Below are 26,264 nucleotides of genomic sequence, written 5' to 3'. Positions count from 1 at the left end.
CAAGACAACAAAGGGTGAGGCCAAGAGGCTGGCTGTCACCATCAGCGGGGACAACAGGAGAAAGGCCGGAGCCCCTGGTGCCCCCGTGGCCAGACCACAGCTATCCTGTGCATAGCACGTTTGGCTCTTTCCCTCCCTGCTGCCACCCATGCCCCTGCCAGGCCAGAGTCCTCCCCTGGATACCCCTGTACTCCCCCAAACCCCTGAGCACCTCCCATGCTCCAGGCGCAGCATAGGGGGCGAGAGCATCAATCACCAGGCCTCGCGTCCTCCACTCCTACAGTTTTAAAACTCAAGACTTTTAATGAGCACCCACTGTGCGCCAGGCACTGGGGGCTCACTCATTTGTCGGGGCCTGGGAAAGGGCACTCCCAGTCCTGCAGGGGGGACAACCAGGGCTTGAGGAGTGGTAAAGAGCCTGTACTCAGAGAAGGGAGAATGGAACTGGGCCAAAGGAACCAGAGAGAGGTCGGAGAGCATCTGCAGGCTCCCCCGTCCTGCGTGGGCTGGGCGGGCGGCCACGCTGGTGGTAGCCATGGCTCCTACATCAGGTCAGGGGTGGACCCTCCCCCAGAGCAGCAGAAGCTGCTGTTCCAGGGGTGAGTGACCCTTTCCGTGGCCTGGACAGGCTAAATCACACCTCCCCTACTGCTTCCCTTCCCCCGGATCCTCCTCACCCCAAGGCCCAAAGCCTGAGACCCGATTATACCCTGGGTGGGGCCCCAGCAACCCGCCCACCCAATAATCAGACCAAAGATTGGGCCACAGTCAGCTCTGGGTGAAAACCAGTCTCTCGGCTCTCAGGCACAGCTTCTGCCCTCATGAGAAGAGTGCTGAGGTGACACGTGCTCCTCCACAAACATTTTTATGAAGGAAACAGGGAGGGGAAAGAAGCCATGTGTATCTCAAGTGTCAAGGCAGCTGTGGACGGAGCAGGCACTGGCTTCCTGAGAAGCAGCGGCCTGGAGGGGCCCTGGCCCATGACCCTGGCCCTCCCCAGGACGAGCTATTCCAGAACAAACTCACTGACTCACTGGAAGAGGGCGGCCCAGCAGCAGACACCTGTGCCTCAGAGATGCCCCAGGGCCTGGTGGCCATGTCTAACCCCCAACCCCGAGGAGGAGGATCTGTGCTTCTGGTAAAGCCTGGAAAAATTAACTCAGGTCTGAGAGAATGTAGGTCCCTAAAAGCATCCTTAACACCAGCACGTCTTTCATTCTTTTATAGTTCATGTTTCTGTGGATTTGTGTTTCCAATAACCAATTTTTAAAGAAGTTTTATTAGAATAACAGCCGTGCAAGGACAATTTCGTTCCGCCTCTTCTGTCTCCAAGGTACAATCACCACTTTCTCCAAACTCGTAGCCATACCCTGACAGGGCCCCCGAACGGCCCAGCTGTGTGCACCGCACACACCCCGACACTGGGGCCGGGGAGGTATCATTTACCACCACTTTACAGAGAAGGACATGAACGGTCCGTTAACTCCAACAGCCAGTCCAAACTCCACAGCCATAGAACGCAGCGGCCAAGGGACAGGGCGGCCAGGGCACGAGGGACCGCCTCAGGGGAGACCTGGAGAGTCCCCCAGTGCCCTCCTGGAGGATAAGCCCCTCTGGACCTGCAGAAGGTATCTGCTATTCAAAGACGTGCCATTAGCATCTTAAAACACAGAAACCCCAGAGAAAGGGGAAGAATAGTCCACAGAAGTTCCGGGAAGGTAAATGATTTGCTGCTGCCCTGTCTGCAGCCACACCTCAGAGGCACCAACTCTCTGATGAATGAGAGACTAAACGGACCAGATGAATATCCGAGAAAAACAAGTACGGCTCTGACCCCTCAGTGGATTTTGGATAAAATGTTCTCCCGGGAACACCTGGGGGGCTCAGTCAGTTTAAGCGTCTGCCTTCGGCTCAGGTCATGATCCCAGGGTCCTGGGATGGAGCCCCAAGTAGGGCTCCCTGCTCAGCGGGGAATCTGCTTCTCCCTCTGCCTGCTGTTCCCCCCACCCCCGGACAAATAAATAAATAAAATCTTTAAAAAAAAAAGTGTTTGAAGGAAGTGATTTCCAGCCTGGGAAAAGCCTGAATGGCTGGCTTAGAACTAAAGCAGTCCCCCCACTGGGGTGTGGCCGGCCCTCCCTGAAGAACAGGTGATGAGCCACCCGCAATTAGGAGCCCCCACGGCACAAAGTCCCCAGGCCAAGGCCTGAGCACCCCCCACCCCCAAATCTTGTTTATCCTCCTGGCTAAGCAAACCATCTTCTCAGATAATGCAAAGGCCAACTGTAGACTTGGGTGGCCTGATAACATCGCCACCAACGCTGAGTGACAGGGGGTCAAATTATGAAATATTCCCGCCCAGATAAGCGGGAGAGTTAGAAGAATCAGAACCCAGCTACTTCCCGCAATCCCAGGTTAACACCGCACTAAGGCGCCAGCTGCGGGACTGTGTTCAGGACTCCAGGCCAGGTCCCTGCCCACCCTCTCGCCAGTCCTCTATACAAAATGCAAAAACCGGGCAGAAGAGTCACAGGGCTTCCAGCCTCAGAGACCTCAGCGGTCGGCAAAAGGTTGGGCGAACTGAACACTGAGCATTTTTCCACACATCTCTGAGGACACTTCATGTCAGAAGCGCCATCAATATGTCAGAGACCTATTTCAGAAAAGAAAGGCAAATGGCAGGGCCAGGACAGCCGAACTTTGACACGTGCTGAGGGCATTAAGGCTTCAGGGAGCCATTTAAATGCACAGATTGGGGGGGGGGGGCTGGTAGTGGGCAGCCTCCTGGTACTTCCTGATCACTTTTAGTCCACAAATACAAACTGGAATATCCATCAGGTGTCAAAAGCCCCAAGTCTATTGGTCCTGCCCAATGGCTCAAAGATGATTATGAGAATACTCTCTGACATCTGAATTGAGGCATGAAGAATGAATAGAGATCCCCACAGGGAGAAAGGACAGAGGAAAGTGCTTCAAGCAAGGAGGAATAGCCTGTGCAAAGGCCCTGAGGTAGGGAGCCTGGCCCTTCCCTTAACTACAGCCTGGCAATGTTTGGTATCTAAGTCTCAGGGTTCACATTCCAGCTTAAACATAAAAATACATAGTCAACATTCCAAAACGTACAAGGTCAACCACCTTCTCACCTCTCCCTGCTGACCACCTTTCCATCTCTGCAGTGGTTTCCCGGGCGCAGTAGCTTCTAATTCCTGAACAGTTCACAAGGGCCTTCAGTTTGGGACACACCCTAGCTTCCTAACTGCCCAGTGGTCACCCAGGCTGCCTGTCCCTGTCTCCAGAACAAGCCTGCACAGGGAAGAGGGAGAACATGTTTCCTAACCAGAAGAAAAGAGCAAACCCCATCTGCTCTGGGCAGCACAGGCCAGGAAGGAAGTAGGAAGTCATCCTGACTACAGGAAGGCCTCGCTCATCCCTCGATGAGACTAGACCAAAGCCCAGCAACAGGCACTCGGTTCTGGGAAGGGAAAGATGGTCTGGGGGCAAGGGGTGGAGGTGAGAACCCTGCTCTGGCCCTGTACATGGTACGCTGGGGACATACAAACACTTCTAACCGAAAAGCACCTGGTTCTCTTGGAAGCTTTGTCCTCGCCCCCACTCCCCAGCAAAAACAGACTTCAGGAAGAAAATGAATCAAGTTTTACAAGCTTCCCTATTTACCCAGGACTACAAATCTATCAGTGGGGAAGCTTTTAAAATAAACTCTCTCCTAGCAATGTCACTTCCTTTCTTCTCTTTGCCGCTACACACACACACACCCCACCTCTTTAACCTTGGCTGTGGAACCTGAGTCTGAAAGAGGAATTCCAAATTCAGAACACACACCAAAACCACCACGTGTAAATACTTCCTACTTTTTATTCGGCTCCTCTCATTTACTCGTGTGTCTAAACATACCTGGTACAGCTCCCTAAACAGGGATACTTTGCCAAGAGCACTGGCTACCTTGCAGCCTCTCAATCTTTTATTCCAGAAATACTGCTGGGCATCTTCTCAGGTGCTCGGCATCCTCACCTCAAAACAGTACTGCAAGTTGAGTGCAACCCATTTTACAGATGAGGACACTAATGCACAGGTTACATGATAAGTAAAAGCCCTACTGGGGATTAGAGCCCAGGCTGCTTCACCTTGTTCTTTGCACTCTGGTTCCCCAGCACCTCATGTATCTTTCAAAATGCAAACAGCAAAACTGCTTCCTTCAAAAAGAGACTCATTGTGGGAGTGCTCAGTTGGTTAAGCGTCTGCCTTCAGCTCAAGCCATGATCCCAGGGTGCTCAGTGGGGAGCCTGCTTCTCCCTCTGCCTGCCACTCCTCCCCCAGTTGTGCACGCGCACGCACTCTCTAATAAAATCTTTAAAAAATACATACATAAATATAGAAAAAAAATTTTTCAAGACTGGTTGTAGATCACCAGCTGCTTTAATATGAAATCTTGAAAACTAAAGGCCATTTGGACTGTTGCTTCCAGAATGGGTCATGGCAACTCCGAGGGCAAAAAGTAAAGCCTGCGCTTCAACGTCAACAGCAGCACTTGGTGTGGTTCCTGGAGACACAGGGAGGATGCCCAATGGGCCGTAAGCAAACAGCAGCCCCTTGGCTGGGGAACTGGGGTTAGCATCCCAACCCACAGTCACTAACCACAGGACCCAGGAAAGGAGCGGCAAGGGCCGGGTGGCCTTCCTGCAGTGGCCCCTGGGCCTCCTCTATGGCTGGAGGCTCTCCAGATAACATGACCCATGTGCAGAGCGCCTTACAGCCTCCAGGGCTGAGCACATGTGAGCTCCCAGGAGCGGAGGAGGGCGGGGAGATGGGAATGCCCTTCTGGCAGTTGAAAGGATCCAGGCTATGTTGGGGTCTGGAAACAGCTCAGATTTCATCCCCCAGTTCCAAGGCTGCTTACAACCTGTATTCCAGAGTTCGCAGCGGAGGCAATGAGATAACGTCCTCCAGAAAAACAAAATAAAAGGACTTGCTCCATTTTCAAATCAGCCCACTCTACTCATCCTAAACTCTCTGCTGGCTTTCTATACCCCTAAATCCATCAGCGGGCCCTACCTTCTGACCCTATCTTCCTGCCAAGCAAGAAGCCCCTCTCATGTCTGGCCTAGCTGCCTACAGAATTCCTGCCCGCCTGTGCACGACCCTGTTCCCACCACCCGTCCACCCCTTCCCGCAACCCCACACCTGGGTACCTCCATCCTAGGCCCTCGACTCTCCTCAGCCATAGAGCAGAGCAGTAAGAACTTACACCCCGTCTGTCACTCTCACAGGGCTGCCCAGTACACGAGAAAATACTTCATAGAAGGTCAGATGTGGCAATTCACTCGTGTGGGGTCCCTGAGTCCTACCACACTCCCCATACACAGCCGTTTGCTCACTGGATTCTGTCTCCTGCGGCCCATCGCTTCTGGGGTGTTGGTCAGAAAAGCCCCATGAGGTGAGAGACGAGGGGGGTACCCTAAAAAGAACTCTAACTCAATGACTCAACTACTTGGAGCTGAGATCCAACGTCTCATTTAAAGCAAAACCAAAGCTGCCAAACGCCAGGCCACCCACCCTTCAAGAAAGGATTTCCAGCTAACTCGTCCAGTGAAATGCAATGTGGCCTCTTAACTACAATCCCCCTGCTCTATGGCAGGGCCTTCTCGGATTACTTTCCTTAAAAAAAAAAAAAAAAAAAAAACATAATTTACACGTTGAGTGTCTTTACTCTCCAAACCATTCAGAATTAGGGAAAGGGGGGAAAAAACGTCTGTTTCTATTTGAAACTGTCAAAATTAGCATTCAGTAATTAAAAATCACACCCTTTCTCTTAATAACCTAACCAGCATGATACAATCAGGTTGTGCCAACTCTTTAATCTAATTGACTAATTACAGATTTTAATTTAGTCAGTTACTGAACAACTGTTGACAATTTGTTTTCATTAGGGACAGAACAGAATAAATATTTAGGCTTCCAGTCACAAAGACTCCTGCGATCAGTTCTCCACCGTGACCCCAACTTCAGGGCGGGCTCTGGCTCCGGCAACATCCTGAGACACAGGTATACACACAGCCCGCCAGCCACTTCTCAGCGGCAGCCCCGCACACACCTTCCCCCAAGTCCCTCTTAAGGCAAAAGCCTGAAAGGCGAGCCGCGGCCTACATTCCCAAAGTACAGGCAATTCCCAAATTCACACACGTCACTCAAAAAGTGGCAAACACTTAAACGTTGTGAAGAAAAATAAATTCAACGCTACATGTCACTGGCTTTTAAGCAACAAAATAAGTTAACAGTCAAAATAGGTTTATCTGCATTCATCTCACTGGGAAGCAAACTGTCACTGACATCTTATTTTTTTTTTTTTTTTAAGACACACGTTTACAGGTTTCTCCTGAAATGATCCAGTTCTTTCAAAGTGCCTTTTCCCCCCAAGGTCCCAAAAGTTTGTTAGAGTAACACATGGCTCAGAAGGCTAGGAATGAGGCCCTGGGTTCAAACCCTGACTCTCATATTTAATGATCTCATCACCAGTTAAGCCTCAGTTTCCCTGTCCAAAGAACTGGATAAAAATAGCCTTTGCCTTGTAGAGAGTTACCGGGATTAAACGTCACGCCCACGCGCAGTGCCTGGCCCAGGGTGTGTGGCAAGTGCCAGTCACACTGTCCTAGAAATCACTTTTGTATCCCTCACTGGCCTTATGCTACGAATCAGGAAAGCCCAGACAGAAGACAACGGTCAGTCAAAGGTTACTCAGTCAGTAAGTTGGGAAGTTTAGCTGTGAAAGAGGATTTCTGCCCAGTGAACCATCTCTCCCACTGGATGCCAGCTCAGAACAGTAGGGAAGGAAATACTTGTTTGCGGGGAAGGGGGCAGGGGTCTCGGGAGTGTCTTCTGGAGATGGGAGCCTCCCACACAGAGTCTTACACCCCTTGGGCCACCCATTCCCCCAAGGTGGGGTTCTCCCTACAAGAAAGCTTTGAGCAGCCTGCACTTCGAGGGATAACCCAGGACGAACTCTGCATTCTGCTCCTGCTGACCCCCCAAGGAGAAAGCACGAGGGACTTCTCTCCATAAAGCCCACCCTGGCGATTACAAAACAAGTCTACCACAAGCCTCCCACCCTGCTAGCTGGTCAGAAGAAGCTCAGACGAAAGCCACAGGTTCCCAGCCCAAGGACGCTCACCAGGTCTCCTGAAAACCCTCCTGGAGACCAAAGCATGGCTGGTGGGGTTTTTTTAGGCTCAACAAAAATCAAGTCTACCTCAACTGAAATGGAACCCAAATCCCCAGTGTGTTCTGTTGACTAGAATTCTACCAACCTGGCGTGCTCGCACTGGCTCCCCTGAGCTGATAAGCAGCTCTAATCAGCAACTCCCTAGTTCTTGTTTTTCCTATTTCTCAGTTAAAATGGTGACCCGATGCACGCAATCTATTTGCAAATGAAATATGTTCAGGCATGGAGTCCACAGGTGACAGAGGATTAATAAAAGGTGGCCTCGTCAGTGAAGAGATGGGGAAAATGCCACGTGAGGGTATGCAGGCCCAAAGCAAGAGGTCTTCTTCTCAGTCGAGGTCACTGAAAACCAGCCCGGCAAGGACCCATCCGACCCAGGCAGAGAGAGCTTCGGCTTGTCCACCTCCTTCGGGACGCACGCCCCCTACTCCTCCCAGCGCCAGGACCAAACCACCCCGGCCTGGGCAGTGGGTCATCAGTTAATGAGGCAGCAAAGACGTCAAATCAAATCTGGTACTAATTCCTGGGGAGGCGGCGTGGCGTGGTAGCGAAAAGCACTTTATTTTTTAAGTCCACCTCCAATGTGACTGAATCCTTCTAGTGCCTCCGTCTCCTCTTCTACAAAATGAGAATTCGGACAGAACTTAACCCACCGGGCTGTTTGGAAGATGACAAGAGATCAAGCCTAAAGGACTCAGAACAGTGCCTGGCATACAGTTCGCACTCAAACTTGTTCACTGTTCTTGACAGTTCTTCCTTCATGAAACAAGAAGATCCTGTCCCCTACGTTGCCCCGGTAGGACAAGAATTGAATAAGAACACTTTCTTCAAGGTCTTGGCACACAGCAAGTGCTCAATAAACACTAGTTTCCTTCGTCAAACAAGGGATTCAATATTATGAAGCCACAACGCCGTGGTTTAGTTACTTATTCCTCAGCAAGAAACTACCACCCCAACTCCCAATGGCTTGACCTTCCATGGAAGATCGTCGCCCCCTCCAATAGTGGCGGCCAGAGTCCCACACCATGATTTTTACCTCGCCTCTTCTCTTCGAGTTCCCTTTGACAAAGATGCTGCTAGCAAAATAATGCCAAAGAAAGTACGTGGCGACAGTCAACTAGATTTAAGTTCATTTTCTATAGCTTGGGGTCAGAATCGACGGATGCGCTCTGGTGATCAAGTTTTCTGCAATTCCCTATTCCACGCATTAGCTCGCTGACAGAAATTCACTGCGGTATTTAAAGTGGCAGCCATCACAACTAACTCAAATTGTATTGGCTTCCCCGATGCTGAAATGCTCTGCTGAAACCATCAATTGGCCAATTCGGAGATAACGTGGTGGCTGAAATTCCCTGTCATGCTGTAAAACCCCCGTCTGAAGCGGCACACCAGCCCGGGGATCTGCAGCGAGAGCTGCCACCGCGCTGCGGGCCCGGGCGGCCTCGTGTAACACAAGTGGGCCCGCGGAGCCGGAGCTGGCGGGCGGCGGGCGGCCGGCGCTGCCAACAGGCAGGGCCTCCAGAGAGAGGATAACATTTGCTCCTGGAAGCCTTCTAAAAGACAGCGAGAAAGGCACAGCAGCGTGCACACGCCCAACACCAGGCCTGCCCACTGGGCCGTCTGCCCCCCTTGGCCCAGGCCACGGATGGCCAAAGCCACAGGAAGCCCACGGCATCGCCCAAAGAAAGCTGCAAAATTCCTAGCGGGTGGCACGGGCGCAGGCGCCTGCCTCTTAAGCGAAGGTTTTCCAGACTCAGGGGCTGCCACGGGAATCAGGTGTCCACCTGGCCACAGACTTGCTGTGTTACCGTACCACTCCGGGCCTCAGTTTCCCCATCTGTAAGTTGAGAGGGTGCTTCTTAACACATATTCCACAACTTGATAGTCGGTTCACATTCCAAAAAGCCTTCTCAACAGTGGACCACAATTTACAAACTATTTTCACAGGCTCTCACCAACTTCTAAAATGCTTAAGAGGCAGGGGGAAAAAAAAAAAAAAAACCCAGGCCTTACTTCACATCGTTTCACATCACAGATGAACCAGCGAAGGCTCAGAGAGGCCAAATGACTCACCCAAGGCCATCTGGAAGAATGAGAACTTGGACCTCTGGCCATCCAAGTGGAAATCCTGTGTACCGCCGGTGAGGCCGCTTTGGTTCCCGGCACTGAGCGGGGAGCCCACCTGCGGCACACACCCGGGATGACCCGCCCGCCGCCCGCCTCGATACCGCTCCCGCTCCCGTCTGCGAAGCCCGGCTCTGTCTACCCGGCAGCTCCCAAAGCTGCGGATAGCAGCCCGGCCCCTGGCAGGTGTGTCACCCCACAGCCCGCTCTCGCCAACGGCCTTTTGTGACCGGGAGAGAAGGATCAGAGGAAAACCTCAGACAGGGGCCCCGGGGAGCAGCCGAGCTTCTTAAGGTCAGAGGACTCTGAGACAGAAGTGAAATGTCAGGGGCTTCACCCAAACACACAAAGAGCGGGAGACACAAAGCCTGCCTCGGGAGCTGTGCAAACAGCTGTCACCGGGAGGGGACAGAGAATTTGGGAGGCTGGGCCCAGCTGGGTCAGACAGGATGCCCTGAGACCTATTCTCGAGATTATTGCCGTAGCCAGAGCCTGAGCCTTGCAGATGTTCAGACAACACCCTCCACAGGGGGCAGGGGAGCCCAGCGGGCCGCAGACACACCGGAGGACAGGCGGGAGGAGCTGGCCTGTCGCCGGCCAGCAGGGATGAGCTGCAGACTTCAGGGGGGAGCTACTGCTGCTTGCTCAGCATTCGCCAAGCATCTGCTGAGCACCTTCTATATGTCCTCCACACGGAGAATACGGCAGCCAACAGCTAGGCAGCCACCGAGGAAACTACCAGGCACCACTCTTGAAGCGAGGGGCATGGTGGGGAAACCGTTCTCTCAAGACCCCTCGGGGGTGGGATTCATTCCCTCCTTATTACAGGTCACAAAACAGAGGTCAGCGATCACTTGTCACTTGGCTCAAGTCACCCCACCTGTGGGTGTCAACATTCAGTCTCAGCCCTCTCGGGGCTAGTGGCTTCCAAAGTTTAGACTGAGACCCACAAGAAGGCAGATTTTACTTCACAAACCCAGGACACACATTTATTTATGCAGCGATCACTGAAAACAGAAGTTTCCCCAAACAATACTTATGCTTACTCCGTGTGATAACAGTTGTTTCATTTTTTGTAATTGCCAGTCGTGACCCACTAAGTTGATTTCCCAAGGCACTCATGGGTCACAACTCACAGTTTGCAAAACAATGCGTTACCATGTGCCACTTGTCCATCTCCATTAAAACGTGTATTTAACACACTTGATCCCTGGGCAGGGATCAGACCTTTCTCGCTTCTCAGAGCACAGAGTCTATCTCACCAATCGGGATTTATTCAAGACTCTGCAGTTGGCCCCAGGAGTGGGGGTGGCACAAAGGGGGTGCAGATAAGGGGCGCCTGGGTGGCACAGCGGTTAAGCGTCTGCCTTAGGCTCAGGGCGTGATCCCAGCGTTATGGGATCGAGCCCCACATCAGGCTCTTCCGCTATGAGCCTGCTTCTTCCTCTCCCACTCCCCCTGCTTGTGTTCCCTTTCTCACTGGCTGTCTCTATCTCTGTCGAATAAATAAATAAAATCTTTAAAAAAAAAGAGGGGGGGTGCAGATAAGAGCGGCCCTTCAAGAAATTTTAATCTACAAGTTGGGAAGGGAAGAGATACAACCTTGACCCAAATCGTCCTCTTTCTGGTCAGCAAGTAGCAGAGTTCCTGGGGATAAAAGAAGAAAGGAGGGGTGTTCCCACGGGGGTGGTCCTGGCAGGCCTGGTGGAGACAGCCACATTCCAGGCCGGCATCTGCCCTACAGAAGGGGCAGGGGAGCAAAAACCCCATCTCAGTTGGTGTGGTACCAAGTAGGGGCCACAGAAAGGGTCAAAGGAGGCGGTGGAAAGTTCCAGATTCCTAGGTCAAGAGACGTGACCAGCAAAAGAGAAAACGGACACTTGAATGAACAACCCAGTCCAGATGCCAGCCAGGAGTGCCTCTGAGTGAGTCTCATTTCATCCTCACAAGCACCAGGGCTGCTCTGGAAGCTGTGTGTGTGACCCTCGCCTTCCAAGGGCTCAAGGGTACTTGAAGATGGCCGAGTCAAATCCAGAGATCCAGAGCGCGATTCAACAGGTGAGGCAGCCAGTGCCGGTTCCCGTCCACAGGCACACACCTCTCACACCAAGACCATTCTGCTGCTGCCTCCCTCTTGGCCAAGAGAAAGCCAGGATCCATACAGGGCCGCAGGTGAGGTCACAAAAGGAAGAGCAGACATTTACATGGAGCTTCTGCTGCGCCGGGCCCTAGGACAGAGGTGGGGTGCTTGCAGGCACAGACGCGCATTTCATCCTCGCGACAACCTCATGAGGGTGTACTTTATCAACCCCATTTTCCATCGGAGGAAACGGAGAAACAGAGAGGCTAATCAACGTGCCTGGGTTTGCACAGCGTGAAGGGCAGCAAGGCAGCACAAGGCAAAGGAAAGCGTCCCAGAGCCCGACTGGGTTCGCAGGCTTGAGTCCTACCGGCGACCTCAGGGGAGGCATCTTTCCTCTCTGCAGCTAAGTTTACGTATCTGTAAGATGACTAGGTGACCTCCAGTTCAATCCCCTCCAATCCTGCCAGGTACATATATGCTAAATACATTTCTTGGCTGCCACAGAGGGTGGGACTGTTTACCTTCTCCCACCATCTGTCCTGACTGCATCCTGGTCTCTTGGAAGACCGAGATCATTCCGCACGAGGCTTTCTAAGCACTTATCACATCCTGGGCTGCATCTGTCTCTTCAACGAGACAGTGAGCGGAGCAGGCACTCAGTGAGCCGCCGGATCACCACCGCAGAACTCAGCGGTGTCTCCCGCTCCTGGTCTGGGAGCCAACGGACCGAGCCCGGAGAGAAAGCAGCCGCCACACCAGCACCAGCTTCCCACAGACCTGCAACGGTGACACACCCCTTCCCAGGCTCGCTTCCTAAGGCTCCTTTTCGGGACGCCTAGCCCAATCAAAACGTCAAGTGAAACGGGAGGCACGCAAGGGCAGGCTACATACCGAAAAGGACGACCCAGCTTAGCAGCTTTCGATCCTGTCCATCCCCATAAGCGTCTACACAGCACATCACCACACAACTAACCACCCCGGACAGGCTGCCTTGCCTTTCTCTCAACCCCTATGGCAGGATGAGCAAGGACGATCCCTAGGCCTACTTCTCAGTGGAGACAATGAATCTTGAGAAGTGGAGGCTCCCCCAGTAACAAGGGGTATGGAGCCAAAATCTGAATCCAGATTTCTGCTGATGTCAAGATGCAAGCCCCTCTGGGTCTTACCATTTCACTATGCGGGACTGGGACAGGACTCCCCTGCCCCACACAGATAAGGGGTGCAGACGTCTCAGGGGAGCATTTATCGGTGCCAGCTTGTGGCAGGACTGCCCACTCTGCCCCTTGCAGGAGTGTGGGGATGAGACAAGACAAGAGATATGGAGGGAGAGACTCCAGGGCACATCAGGGGAGCCCAGGCGCTGGAGGGCATCATTGGGAAATTCAAGTGTCCAGTTCCCTGAGGTCAGCCTACTCTCCCAGAAAAAAGATGCTGTTGTCCCCATCACATTAAAAGTTTTGGAAACTTTAGAGCTGCAAAGAGAAAGGAAACAAACTCACCAAGCACAAGGCACAGAGAGACAACCACTCTATGTAGGTGATACCACTCAGCTCTCACAACAACCATCCAAAGGGATCATCTCCCCCACCCGCAGAGGAGGGAACGGAGGATCTGATAGTCCACCCCACCAGGAAACGACGGTGAGGGCTAGAACTTAGGTGTGCGTCCCAGCCACCAGCCAGAGCCCAAACCCTTCAAAATCCAGAGGATTCAAGACCTGAGAAAAGAAAAACACGGGAGAGAAACATTTCTAAAACCCATTCACCAAGGCTTCAGAAAACCCCATTACCCTGACGAATCAAAAACAATCGTTATTGTCTATTTGCTGTAAGATCCTAGCAACATGTATTAGAGAAGTTTATGTGCATCGTCTCATGCACTTGTGCCGTGGTCAGAATTATTACCAAGCTAAAAAAGATTAATTTTTCTAAATACTCTAAACCCTAGACACTATTATAAAGGCTACAGCTAGCGTAACATTTCTGTTATCTTGGCTGACAGACCCTCAAGCACACACACCTCCCCTTCCACTTCTCCCTCTTAAGACTGAAACACACACAGGCAGAAAAGTCGGGGGAAGGGGCAAGGCAGGTCTGGCCTGAGGTCTCCACTACAGAACCCTCTTCCCTTGGAAAATTAAGACAGCCTAAGGGACACTGCAGGGAGAGCTGGGTGTCTCTGGCTCCTTCAGAGCCGTGGCTGGCACACAGCTAACTCTTGGTCCAAGTTTGCAAATGCTTAGCTAACAAAGATGGCATTATGCAAAGACGTGCACACGGCTGGTCTTGGAGTTCAAATGAAGTGACCACTGCCAAAAACTTTGTTTGGGTCCCCACGACTCTACCCCCCCCCTCCCCGGCCCCAGCCCTACCTCCTGCCTTGAAATAAAGGGCAAGGATTTGCAATTTGGGGTCTTGCCGCCACTTGAAACCCATTAAGGTGGCCGCGCAGCCTGGGTTCTGGCAAAATGCAATTCCAGTTACTCATTTAGTGTTTAATTAGCTACCGATGGAAGAGTCTGGCAGCCTTGGGGTTAGAGGAATTGCAACAAACGGGGTAGGAGCCCGAAGAAAGGATGCAACACAAAGTCTAAGCTCCAAGGCGGGTGGGGAAAGAAATTACTGTGTGTATGTTTTGTTTTTTTAATCTGCCACACAAGAGTGCCAAGGGTCAGAGCCAAAGGCAACTGCTATGAACTTGCCAGGACCTCTGGGCAGATGGCTAGGCCGGCTTATCTCTGGGGAGAGCACTCCCCCGCTCCTCAGAGCAGGGTCTGGCCCCTCCCCTCCCATTCTGCCTGCACCACCCCGTCCTCTCCCGCCCCTGCCCCCAAATGGTTCTGGCAGGCGTGGACACTCCCGGCCTGGCAGGAACCCCAGCTCAGCACATCCAAGGAGAGCCCTCTCAAATATCACTTTGCTATTTCAAACCCACCAAGGACACTGGACCCCTGCCACAGAGCCACAAATACCTCAGCTCGCGTCCACGCCTAGGCCTCTGGGGCACTTTCCTAATCCCCCTTCGAAGCCTGGAGACACAGGCCCACAGCTGGAGGTGAGGGGGTCAGCGGAGTCCTGCGGCGGGGACACAGGGGAAAGGGTGCCAGGCCCGCCTTGTCAGGGGCTCACGACAGCAGAGCAGAAAGGGAGAAACTGAGGCACAACACTCGCCAAGGTCATGGGTTTCCACGTCTAGTATATGCCCCAGGTTCTTCACGGGGCATCACAGAGGGGCTGGGGTTAGGGGAAGCAGTCTGTACACCTTCCAAAATCAGGTACAAAGTCTCCTTTGTGGGGACACATGTATTTTCTGGAAGGAAAGGCCAGAGCTTTTATCACATTTTCCCTGCCAAAAGAGCCACTGTACCATAACAAACTCCCTTCCCGAGCTCCCGTCCCAAGCTCTGCCAGTGACTCTGCGGTTCACCTCTCTGCTGAACGCATTCCTTCAGGGACTATATACGGGCACACTAGGGGTCAAACGCAAACACCTTGCCTTCATTCAGCAGGAATTCTGTTCAAAAGTTGAGAAGAAGAACCTGAAAGACCCACATATAGTCCCAGCTCTGCCACCAACACTCCCCTCCCCCCTGCTACATGCCCTTGGACAAACTATCTAAACTCCAGACCCCGGTTTCCTCATCTGTGAAATGGGGCTGAAACTTAAGAATAACACCTGACCAATAAAGCCACCTTGAGGCCCAACCACAAGCCTGCACTGAAAGGCTTTATGAGAACCGCAGCGACGTGAGCGGTGCGGAGCCCCCTCGGCTCTCTAGCACCTTCAGCTCAGAGGCCATGCCTCTGGGTCTTGCCCACTCCACTCATTTCTTGCCACCAAGAAGAAAACACACGATTAGCTACCACAGAAAGGGAAAGGGCTGCTGGTAGCCAAGAAGGCACCAAAGATCCTTCTTTTTACCAGCCACATGGACCCTGGGGGAGAGGCAAGCAGAGAAGGTGGCCCAAAGTGAGAGACACAGGTTGCACTGGGAGCGTCCAACCCACAAAAGGCCAGACCTCAGACAACAGGGTCTAAGAGAACCCAACGGCACTCCAAGCTTTTCCCGATGCCCTGAGAAGTGCTGCTCTGGTGGGAGTAGAAGAGCCCCCGAAACCACAGCAAGGTCCCCGGGAGCCTCCTCCCAGGGCGTCGGGGCTCTTCGGACTTAGGGTAAACCAACTTCTCAGAAAAGTCCACTCCTGCACTGAATGCCCGAACACTCCATGTTACACGTAGTCAACATCAGGGTGCCCGAGCTTACAAATAACCTGCCAGGTGTCTGGGGGGACAGACTGCGACTCAAATAAAAACTCACCAATTCAAAGAAAATTTAAAACACCTCCCCGCTGAGTCACCTGGTTCATTCCAGGCCCTATAGCCTGGCCCTGACCTGAGAGGAGCCTTTATGATCACCTGACCCCTGACCCCACTGTCAGGAAGGGGAGACAACTTGTCAGGAACACAAAATCTTTTCCCCTAAGAGAGCGGAGACCAGGATCTTCCCAGTGGAGGTCCTTTCCAAAGACCCTTCCAGCCCCACAGCAGCCGGGCACACCCCCTCATCCCTGCCCCAAAAGCACTTAATACTCACAACTCCCCCCCACCCCCAAGGCCTGGGTGGGTACCTGGGCCGCGCAGACTTCCCCCCAAACCATGAGAATCTTTGAATCGCCTCAATGGCAAAGGGAAGGCCAATGACTGGACACTCTTATTGACAAGATGTAAAGTAACTAGTTTACCAGCATTGGAATCGCCTGGCTCTAGACCACCCCGCAAAAGTGAAATCACCAAAAGAACATCTTCCAATATTCCAATGGCGGTTCTAGGCCAGGCTCCTCAGTGACTCCAAATTACCTATTCTTTCTCACCCATAGCTCCTTAGCCCCTTCATTCAATTAGCGCGCATGCCTACTGTGTGCAAGGTATTGTGGGAGCTACAGAGATGAGTAGCTCTGTAGGTCAATGAATGGTCTCTGGCATGGAAAAAATTAATAAGCTGTGGTTCAAAGACAAGCCTAAAAGAGGAATTAGGCAGAACAGACCCAAACAAACGGCACTTGCCACGGACCTGCGGGGCTGGGCCTCAGCAGCGTCAGGAGCGGCGAGTCCGGAGTCAGTGTCGGCCTGTGTCTGCATTCTCACTCTACCGCTCAGCTGGGAATTAACCTTCCTGTGCCTCAGCTCTCTCATCTGCAAAATGGAGTTAACAACTCCTCCTCTCACCTGGCCACTGGCCGCTTGAAATGAGAGACTGAACCAAAGCACTCAGCCCAGGGGCCCAGCACATGGAAAGCCACCAACAAAGGCTGTGTATAGATAGTTTGCATAGACAATGAGATGGAGTGATCAGAGTGTGCTAAAAACGATCATAGAAGTCCACAAAGAAGTTAAAAGGTGGAGAGGATTTGAATGGATAAGAGAGGCATGCATTCCAGACAAGAGGAAGGGAGCCTGGCAAGAGACAACCACAATAATTCTAGCAAGAAGGAATGAGAGCTAACTAGACGGCAGCCATGGGAATGGAGAGAACACATGAAGATCTGAGAAGGACAAAGAGAAAAGAAGATTCCTTTTCTTAAATTTCTCTTCATTTACCAGGTGCTCCTCTGTCACCCCTGCAACCCGATGCCACCCCATAACTCCTTCACCATACAGATGTTCCCTCTCTGTCGCCCCTCATCACTCCAACCCTCCCTCCCACGGCTTCACTCTCAAGCCAATGACACCAAGTGGATTCCAATCGAGGAGAAAGGGTTTTGACCCCCCAAATCTATGGACCCCCGGCCTCAATCAGTGTAACTTCAACGCTCGCTACCGTCTTCTACGTGTCTACGCCGATTTCAGTCCTCGCCACATAATTCCGCCGCCGTTCCTTAACAAATTATAGAAAGCAAACCCATGCAAGCTTTCACTGCCACCCACATTGTTTCAAGACGGTAGACCCAACGACAAATTGCCACAACCTTACGTCCTTCGCTAGGGCACCGAACTTAGCTAAAAACTCTTAACTTCTCTGATAGCTTGCAAAAAATAGCATAGACATCCTCTATAAAGAGATTTACTTGAAATAGGCACATCCACCTATCTTCCCAACTCTAAAACGAAACCATTTGCACAGCAAAGACTGGCCACACAGGAATGGGCTCTCCGTACTTTTTTTTTTTTTTTAAAAAGGAAGATTTTTACTAGGTAGAAAGGTCAAATTCACCAACTATTTTTATATGCCTAATGTACCTTCTGGCCTCCTCCCCCAACCTCCAGCTCGGGAAACCCTATGATCATCACCACGGATTTTCCCAGAAGAACCACATCACAAGAGAACCAGTCACCTCACCTTTTACTACTGAAAGTTTACCAGACCGTAAGTACCATTCGCCAGCTTCTCTTTCTCAGCCCTGGAGAGGGCACAAGCACTGGTCCATTTCCTCAGCTGTCTGTTCCAAGGGCATTAACTTTTCAGTTGTAACAAAATTTCATCCCGTTGAATAGTCTCAAAACCAGTGAGCCTCCCACGGAGTCTCTAACTCCTCATATTACAGGAGAAATTGTCACCATAAAGATATTCGTGGTAATGGGATTTGACCACTTGTGAAACTCAACCAGATGGGTTCTGGTGTCCTAGGCCAGTTCCTGGTGTCCTAGGTGTGTCCCCGCCTCTGGATGCAGGGGACACAAATGGCCTGGCTAAGTGGGTAAGCCCTGACAACATTCAAGAAACCAACTTCCATGCGCTAGAGCTTGGAGACCATTCCTACCCACCTCACGAAAAAGAGCAAGACCAAATAAACCACATCTTATGTGCCTGTACGCACGCGTTCACACTCACTCACACACATACACACACACACGCACATACCATCTACAAGGCCAACAGGAAGCAAAGCCTGGAAGGAGGCTGGGAAGAACTGCAGACACTTCCCCTTCCATCTCCCACCCCCCCCTCAGATCGTGTTTCATCTGATCATAAATTCTGACTCCAACCCATGTTTGGAGTCTAATATTTTTTTTTTGAGGGGGACTGCCATGGGAGATGGATATGCGGCAGACATCGCTCTTATAAGCATTTCATAAATCTTGGGAAACTCATCCAGGTAGAGGATGAATGATAGGGTAGCAAGCGCTATGATGTGATGAAATTAACTATCCTCACAAGAACATTTTGAACACAAGATTATGGACCAGCCAAGGACGTCAAAGTATACGCGGTCTTAGGGGGCACAACATGAGCCCTCCAACCAAGCACACACGCGCACACACACACACACACACACACACACACACAAAACATAATGAAAAGACTGTTCCCTGGGAAGTAAGGAAAGAGTCCACTTCACCAAACTCTCAATTCAACCACCCCTTCTGCTCCGAAACACAAGTTTCGTATTTGCTTTTTCTGTGGCGGTGGTGGTGGCCAATTTTTTAATTAAACCAACACCAAGGAGGCTCGGTCCCGTCCCAGCTAACTGTCCACTCTGAACATCAACCTCACTCGGCTGAGCCCTGAACACCACCATTTAATCCTCCAGATAGGTATCTCACTCCTCCGCATAACAACAACATCACGAAACACTGCTCCCCAAGTTAGAACGGGCAAGGGCAGCAGGGAGGTGGGCAGAACAAAAAGAAAGGCCAGGAGAAAACAAAGACCACTGCCAACTGGCTGTGTGTTTGACTCTGGTACTAAAGAAGTTAGAGCTATCCAACCCTGTAATTATTGCCAAGATTAAAAATTTGTTACTCACGTAATCATGAAAGGCTTTTGCTTCACTCGAATGTTCACAAGTGTCTCGCCTTTCAGGAGCTGCACAGTAAAGGTCCCAAAATACGCTGCAAGTCAAAAAATAAAATAAGATCAGGTTACTAATTATTACTCACGTACCAACGACAAGTGTACAACGTACAGGCTAACAGCAAGTGGTCTCCCAAAGGCTCCAATCCCACATTTCCAGCCTTTGTCGGCCAAACTTGGGCTTGAAAACACAATGGCAAGCCAAACCTTTGTAGGGTACGGTTAGGGTTAGGTTAGGGTCAGTTCTCATCGATCAGGCGCCTACTGCGTGCTGGAGGCCTCACGCCCGTGACCCTGCTTGTAACTACTGCGGTATTATAAGGTAGGTGACTATCCCTACTCTATTCAAGGGACAACTGAAGTTTGGATGAGTTAGTACAACCCATTCATGGGTGCCCAGACAGAACACGTAGGAATCGGATAAGAATCCAGGCCTGCTTCATCTGTGCTCCTTTTACCACCACCTCCCCAACCAAAATGGCTACATTTCATAAAAAGGTTAAATTGTCAAAGTCAGGACTATGATTCATAGGCAGAGCGGTCTGGGTGACTAGCAATAAAGGAAACCTACAGGTTCTCAGTCCCAGAGCCCACACCCCCACCTCCCATCTCACCCCCAGGCCCAGCCAGGCCTTCCTCCAAGGAATTCTTATGCAAGAACCATCCCCCCCCCAAAGAATGCATATCAATTAGCCAAAGGAGAGGTTGTCACAGCCCGAGTATCCTGTCCTTTCCTGTTGAAGTAGCCCTCCTCAGAGAGGCACCTGTCCACCTATCCAGCAAAGGGGGAGGGGGAGCGTGCAGGGGGATGGCGAGATATCTCTGCCTCACCCACCTCCAAGATTTGGCGTAGTCACCCTAACACTTTGTATTACATGAGAACAAACCTACACGTCACCGGTCAGCCAGTAAAACCTTACACAAACACGGGGTAGTCCTTGGTATTAATATAGGGCCTTAGAAACCCTCTCCAGGTCAGGAGCCCAAGACCCAGGGCTCGGAACCCACTTGAAGGAAATGGGCACCAGAGCAGAAGTCTGACTCCTGGTCTAATGCTCCCGTCCCCCTCACCAACAGCTAGCTCTGCTGGTCATCAGACATGCCATCTCACTCAAGGTGTCTCAATTCCAGGGCCTGACCAACTCAGCCAATCAGAGCCCCGGCTGCCTCCCACCTGGAGAGCCTCAGCTGTCATTTGCTCAGGGTTGAATGGCACGAAGCAACTTCTAACTAACAAGACCACAGATAGACACTCAGAGCCACCACTGCTCAGGTCCAGCACAACAGACTCTCCACATTCCTGGGGCCGAGACAAGGTTGGAGAAGATGGGCTGGGGCGGGGCGGGGGGGCCTTATGGACAGAACAAGAAAATCAGAGATTTCTAGTAGCTGCAGAGGAAGGCTCAAAAACATTCCTTTCTGTCCCCTGAAGCTGCACACATTTGATTAACCTCTCCACACACTAAAGATTCTAACACTACAAACTCCCCAGTCCCTTCTCAGTTAACTTCTACTCCTAAACCCGAGCTTCTGCAAAATCCATGATGGTTAGACGCACCCACCCCGCTCACATACTGCTCTCCAAAAACAAGCCCAGAAAACCTATCACCCACTCCTACAGGTCGAGTCCTCAGGCCACAGCACTGCAGTGCCAAGGCTGGCAGAAGTAATTACAAACTCATTTTCTCTGTGCAAGTTAGAACAGACACTTCATCCCCCCGCATTTCAAAGAGACTCGGAACAGTAACCTGCTCCGCACAGGTAAACGCACGCAAAGACCCCAAGACATGGCACTTCGATCCTTCTGAACTCCACCAAAATATCAAAAGCCGTTCTGCTTTCTTGTCCTTTTCAAAAGGACGTCAAAGACTCCACCAATCGGTCCCGCAAAACATCCAGGTCTCACCACTCACAGCGACTCACTCCTGCTGACCCTGAGCCTCCGTTCTTACGCAAACCTACCAGGAGACTAGACCTAGAGAGGTCCCACCCCAGCAGGACCCAAATAAAGGAGGGAAAAGGTCACAAATAAGGGAGAGCCGCGAACTACCAACTACAAGCTTTCTGTGAGGTCAACATCAACCAGTTAAGGTTCTTGGTAAAATGAAACTTTGTGGTTTTAGGGATGCTAGGGGTTGGGGGGGAGGGCCCACAGAGGAGAGGAAGGTCCAGTCAGTCTGAATCAGTATCTTTAAAGGAAGTGGCAGCCCCTTCTTGCTTTTTCTCAGGGTGCCTGGAAAAGGCCCCAGTAGAGTTGCTCTCTCAAGGTTTTGAACTCACAGAAAAAAAAGGAAGGGACAGGCCAGTTGTAAAACAGACCTGGTATCCTCTCCACCCTACCCCACCCCCACTCCCTCTAATTAAAGCAGCATGCAGAATTGACAAAAATCCTTCAAGGTTTTTTCAAGCCCCAGCCTGATGCCCCAAAGAGAGATAAAAAAGTAAAGGAGTTTCTATACAAACACTGGGCACGATTTAGTAGGTTCTCAATAAGAGGGGAAAAAGAAGGCAAAAACTTCAGGTACCAGCCTCTCCTGTCCTTTTCCTCCTTCACCGGCCCTGGTCTGAGTGCCCAGGGGTGCCCTGTTCTGTGCCAAGCCTGAGAGCTAAGGCATGGGGGTCTGCTCCAGGCCTCCTGTCTTTGTTCACCCAGACCCAGGTCTCAGAACAAAACACACACACACACACAAAACTACCACACAAACTTACCACCACCACGAGTGCAAAAACCCAGGCGGTTCTCCCAACGTGATGTTTTTTTCCCATCGAATCTGGAAAGCAGAGAGCAGAGACCGCTTAGAGGAGCAGAGAAGGGTGGGCTGGGGGCTTCCCGGAGCCAAAAAGCTGTGAAGACCAACTAACAATAAATGCCAAAAGGTGATAAAAATTCAAAATGGTGGCCACAGTGGCTGCTCCTGAAAACAAAGGCTCTAAGAATAGTGGGGAAGAGGGGGTGTCAAGAAATTGGATGATGGGGGGGGGAGTTCCACTCACCTCCGACAAGAAGGTCTGTGCAGATTTCTGTGCTCCTACGTGCAGTAAATATTCGTAGACGTATAAAGCTAACCTGGAAAGTGGGCAAGGGGCACAGAAAGAGAGGGCGTCAGATCACACGGGGCGCTCGCTTCTGGACCTTGCCAGCAGGCTTCCAGCCCTGTCTGCGCTGTCCCATTGTGGCCCCAACCAGAGGTGAGCAGCTAGCTCGGCCCTGCCTCGGGGCCGCGGGTGGAAGCAGTCAGGGGGTGGGTACCAGGGGACGCGTTGCCTCGAGCCGTGAGAGCTGGAGAGCAGCCCCCAAACTTGAACTTCCAACTGGCATCGGGGCCAAACCAACCTAGGTCTCTCAAACTCGCAAACCTCCCGACCACAGAGCCTCCCTCCTTTTCCCGACCCACTCGTTGCCACCCTCTCTCCAGCTCTGAGGGTCCGGGGAGACTCAGTCCTGGACTCCGGGGTGCTCAGCGCGCTCTGGAGAGGGCAGCAAAGCGCCACCCTCACCAGCTCCCCCTCAAGCAACTGTCCCCCAAGCCCAGGGCCAAGCCGGCGCCGCCGTCCCTGCCCAGCGCGGCGCCCGGGAGGGCGCGGGGCGGGTGGCGAGGCCGAGGGCAAGCAAGGGAGAGCGCTCCCGGCCGAACAAAGCCCCCGGCACGCACTCCTCACGCCGCCGGCGGACAAAAGGAGCCTTCGGGGCTGCTGGAGCCACGCGCCCCCTGCCCGCGCCCGCGGGGCAAAGTGCGGCCGTCGCGGCGGGCGCCCAAGCTAGCGCTCGGGACCTCGCCCACCCCTCTCCGCGGGCCCCCGCGCCCGGCACGCCCCGCGGCCACCAGGTGCCCCCTCCCCCGGCGGCGCCCCCCGACGCCCCGGCCTCCGCCGCCTCCCAACAATGGGCTCTCCCACGCCGCCCGCCGCGGCCTCGGGGAAGGGGCCAGGCAGGCGGCGCCCGACCCGGGGCGCAGCAACCCCCGCCCGCCCACCTGCCTCCCACCGCCCTCCCGCAGCCCGGAGACGGCGCGGCCGCCACTTGGAAAATAGGGCTTACTTTTCCCGAGCCTGCCCGTCCGAGGGCACCGCCGAGCCTTTGCCTTTGGCAAACATGGTTTGCAGAGAAGAGGGCGCCGAGCCTCGCCGCCGCCGCCGCCGCCGCCGCTACCGCTCCGGCTGCTCCCGAGCTGCCCCTTCGCTCCCGGCCCCCTCCCCGGCCTCGCTCGCTTGCCCGCTCGCGCTCTCCTCGCCGCGCTCCCCTCCCTCCCCCCCAGGCGCTGGCTCCGCGCTCTTTCCAGCTGTCAAAGCGTCAGCCCCGGCCGCGGCCCCATCGCCCTGGAACTCCTCCCGCGCCGGCTCGGCCTGGGGTGCCGCTGCCGCCGCCGCCGCCGTTCGCCCGCCGGCCCGGCCGCCCGCTGGCTCGCTCGCGCGCCCGCCCGCCCGGCTCCGCCTGCGCCGCCCTCTGCGCCTCCGGCACCGCTGCCGCCGCCGCTGCCGCTGGTCTACTTGGAGCTCAACCGAACGTGGCTACCCGGGCGAGGAAGCGAGGCGGGCGTCAACGTCCCGCGATTGATGGCCGCTTCGGCCAATCGGCGCGCGGGGGCGGGCCCGACGGCCCGGGAGGGACGCCCTGTCAGCGCCCGGCCGCGGCAGTCCCCGCTGCGGCCGCCTCCACCGAGCCGCTGCCCCTGCTCCCGCGGCCGAGCCGGGGGTGCCCGGGGGCGCGCGCCTCTCTTTTCTGTAGATGTGGGGAGGGGACTCGAGTCGGGCTGGGGGAAGCTCTGGTCTCCCGGCCCCGGCGACGAGGGGGTTTGCCCGGCGCTCTTCGCGCCGGGGACACCGGGGGGGCGGGGGGCGCTGCGGCAGCGTCGGAGGGGAGGGGGCGCGGACCCCTAAGCGGAGAACCGCCGGCTCCCTCCCGCCGCGTCCCTCTCCCTTATCTGCCCCTCACCTTCCCCGCCCGGCCCAAGCCGGCCCAGCCCTTATCTCCCCCTCCCCCTCGGCCGCCCTCCCCCCCTGGTCTCCGACCCCGACCCCCTCCCCAGACTCCAGTCCGCTCCCCAGCCGCCCCGCCCCCGGCCCTCCCTCTTGCCCAGTCCGCCTTCCAAGCGCCGGGCCCGGGGCTCCACGCTGCGAGCTGGGCGGCTCGAGCCGGCGCCGAGGCGCGCGACTGCTCCTTTACTACATCATTAAAATACTTTGGAAAGCCCCAAAGTGGAGCCGCGCGAAAAAGGTCCTTGGCGTGCTTTGGGGAGCCTGGGGGAGGGGACGGGGGACTTGTGCTAAGAGAAGGGAGAGTGCTCCCAAATTTCTAAGGTCTGGTAGCCCTGGCAAGTTAGCCCCTTGGCTTCTCCACAGGAGACTGTGCCGTTCCGGGGTACGGGGGCGTCACCTGGGTGTCCCGCAACGTGGAATGCGCGCCATAGAAATCTGCAAACTTCAAATAAATGGACCTAAATTGGGGAGTGGGGGGGGATGAGAGGGTTGGGGGGAGGGGAGGCTTCCATTGTCAGTGACCCAGGTGTACAATGGGAAATGAGGGGGGCTGGCAGAGTGACCCAGCTATTTGATGCTGACTCCTCTCTGCCCACGCTGAGAACCCCGAGTACACACTCTGACTCCCTTATTAGACCAGAAACCAGCGAAATAGGGGAAGACTCCCCCATTTTCAGACTGCTTTTAGAGTGCGGTTCTCTTTAAATGTGATAAAACACTGTCGGCACTGTCTCTTTAAAAGAGTCAAGCAGAAAAAGCTGTGTAAGCGCTGATTGGCTGCCGGTTTGGATACATCTTTAGGGGAGCCTTGAAACTGTTAGCCTAGGTTGATTTTTTTTTTTTTAACTGCGCTGTTCCAATAAACAAGTAACGCCCCTCCCCCTAACATGCCTCGCACCAAACAATTAAAGGATAGGTCAGTGTCCTGGGGAAAACACGTTTCAAGTAGGAAAACTCAGAACTAAATTTAAACAAAATAAAGAATAATTCCCTACCATTAAAGTTTGCTTATTTTGATCTGTTGAAAAGAGAAAAGGGGCTTTTAAAAGAAATGCCCCGCAGCAAACCGATCTGCATTGGTTCAGGAAAGAGACTCGGTGCATTTTTGGAAGAATGTTCTACTCAGTGTAACAGCCTCCCTAAATTAGAATACAGCCAGGCCCTACGGATGCTTCTGGACGCACTCTGTTCTCTGCTGGGACCTAGAGATCGCAGGGGAAGGGGACAGAAAAAGGGAAATACTGAACCCTAGTCCATGGTTGTCTATGCCTGCCCTTAGTTTAAAGGTTGTTTTGTGAATGAGAGAAGCATGGAGGTTGGGAGCGAGTTGAAATACAACGATAGGGGAGAGAAGGAAATAATTACAGTTATTTTTTCCCCTAGGCGGTTTAATTTAATAGGGCTAACTTAAGGTACCTTAGAGCCCACACTAATTAAATTGGCCTGTTCATCCCCTTCCCCTGGACTTCTATTTTTGATGGGCTAGGAATGGCCAAGGATGGCTTGTCAACAGACTGACTCACAAGAAGCCTGACTCATCTTGGGTCTGCAAGGCCCACAAATTATGAGTATCGGTCGGGTCCTGGCTAAAGGAAAACAATGCCCTTCTCTGGCTCTACTATGGCAGTGTCTACCAAGTTGGCCATGACCTATCAGCACCAGGGCTGCAGCGCAAACCTATCTGTTTGGCCATCATTTTCCTTATCTGTCAAATGGGAAAGGAGGGTTAGAAGGTCTTTAATATCTCTTGAGAATCTGATGTTCTATGACGCTGATTTCCCTTCTATAGTTTTCTTTCTCCACCCCCCCCCCACCTCCCCAGCCCTCCCACCAAGAAATGGACTAACACCTTCTTCGGGAGCATATGTGGCACAAGAAGAGGAGTGGTGTTCAGGGAACCTGTACCAGGCACTCTGTCCTTGTGGTCTGCCCTCTGCTAGGGCCTGACACAGAATGATGCCCCATGTCAGTAGATTCTTAGTGAAGCGAAAAGAGACAGTGAGAGGACCCAGAGAGAGACAGCAGGGAGCCCCCCAGCCTGCTGGAGAGAAGGG

General features: G+C 53.2%; 1 protein-coding gene across 3 annotated transcripts in view; it reads right to left on the bottom strand.

Annotated features, from left to right (window-relative positions):
- SSBP3 (single stranded DNA binding protein 3) overlaps window positions 1-23,420 on the bottom strand; it is a 161,584-nt gene extending 138,164 nt beyond the window's left edge. For 2 of the 3 annotated variants that reach the window (XM_026498029.4, XM_026498031.4), the window contains exons 1-4: window positions 23,273-23,417; window positions 22,228-22,300; window positions 21,943-22,004; window positions 19,187-19,271 (exon numbers count right to left, since the gene is read on the bottom strand). In XM_026498029.4, the coding sequence (XP_026353814.1) occupies window positions 19,187-19,271; window positions 21,943-22,004; window positions 22,228-22,300; window positions 23,273-23,328 (276 nt within the window). In that variant the 5' untranslated portion in view covers window positions 23,329-23,417. Of the gene's footprint in view, window positions 1-19,186; window positions 19,272-21,942; window positions 22,005-22,227; window positions 22,301-23,272 lie in introns of all 3 variants that reach the window. The other variant, XM_026498030.4, reaches the window with a different exon arrangement.
- Window positions 23,421-26,264: the final 2,844 nt, after the last annotated feature.

This window comes from Ursus arctos, unplaced genomic scaffold (genome assembly GCF_023065955.2).
Source record: "Ursus arctos isolate Adak ecotype North America unplaced genomic scaffold, UrsArc2.0 scaffold_12, whole genome shotgun sequence".
Taxonomy (NCBI): domain Eukaryota; kingdom Metazoa; phylum Chordata; class Mammalia; order Carnivora; family Ursidae; genus Ursus; species Ursus arctos.
Note: the sequence above shows the minus strand (reverse complement) of the source record. Positions and strands in the feature narration are given on the sequence as shown.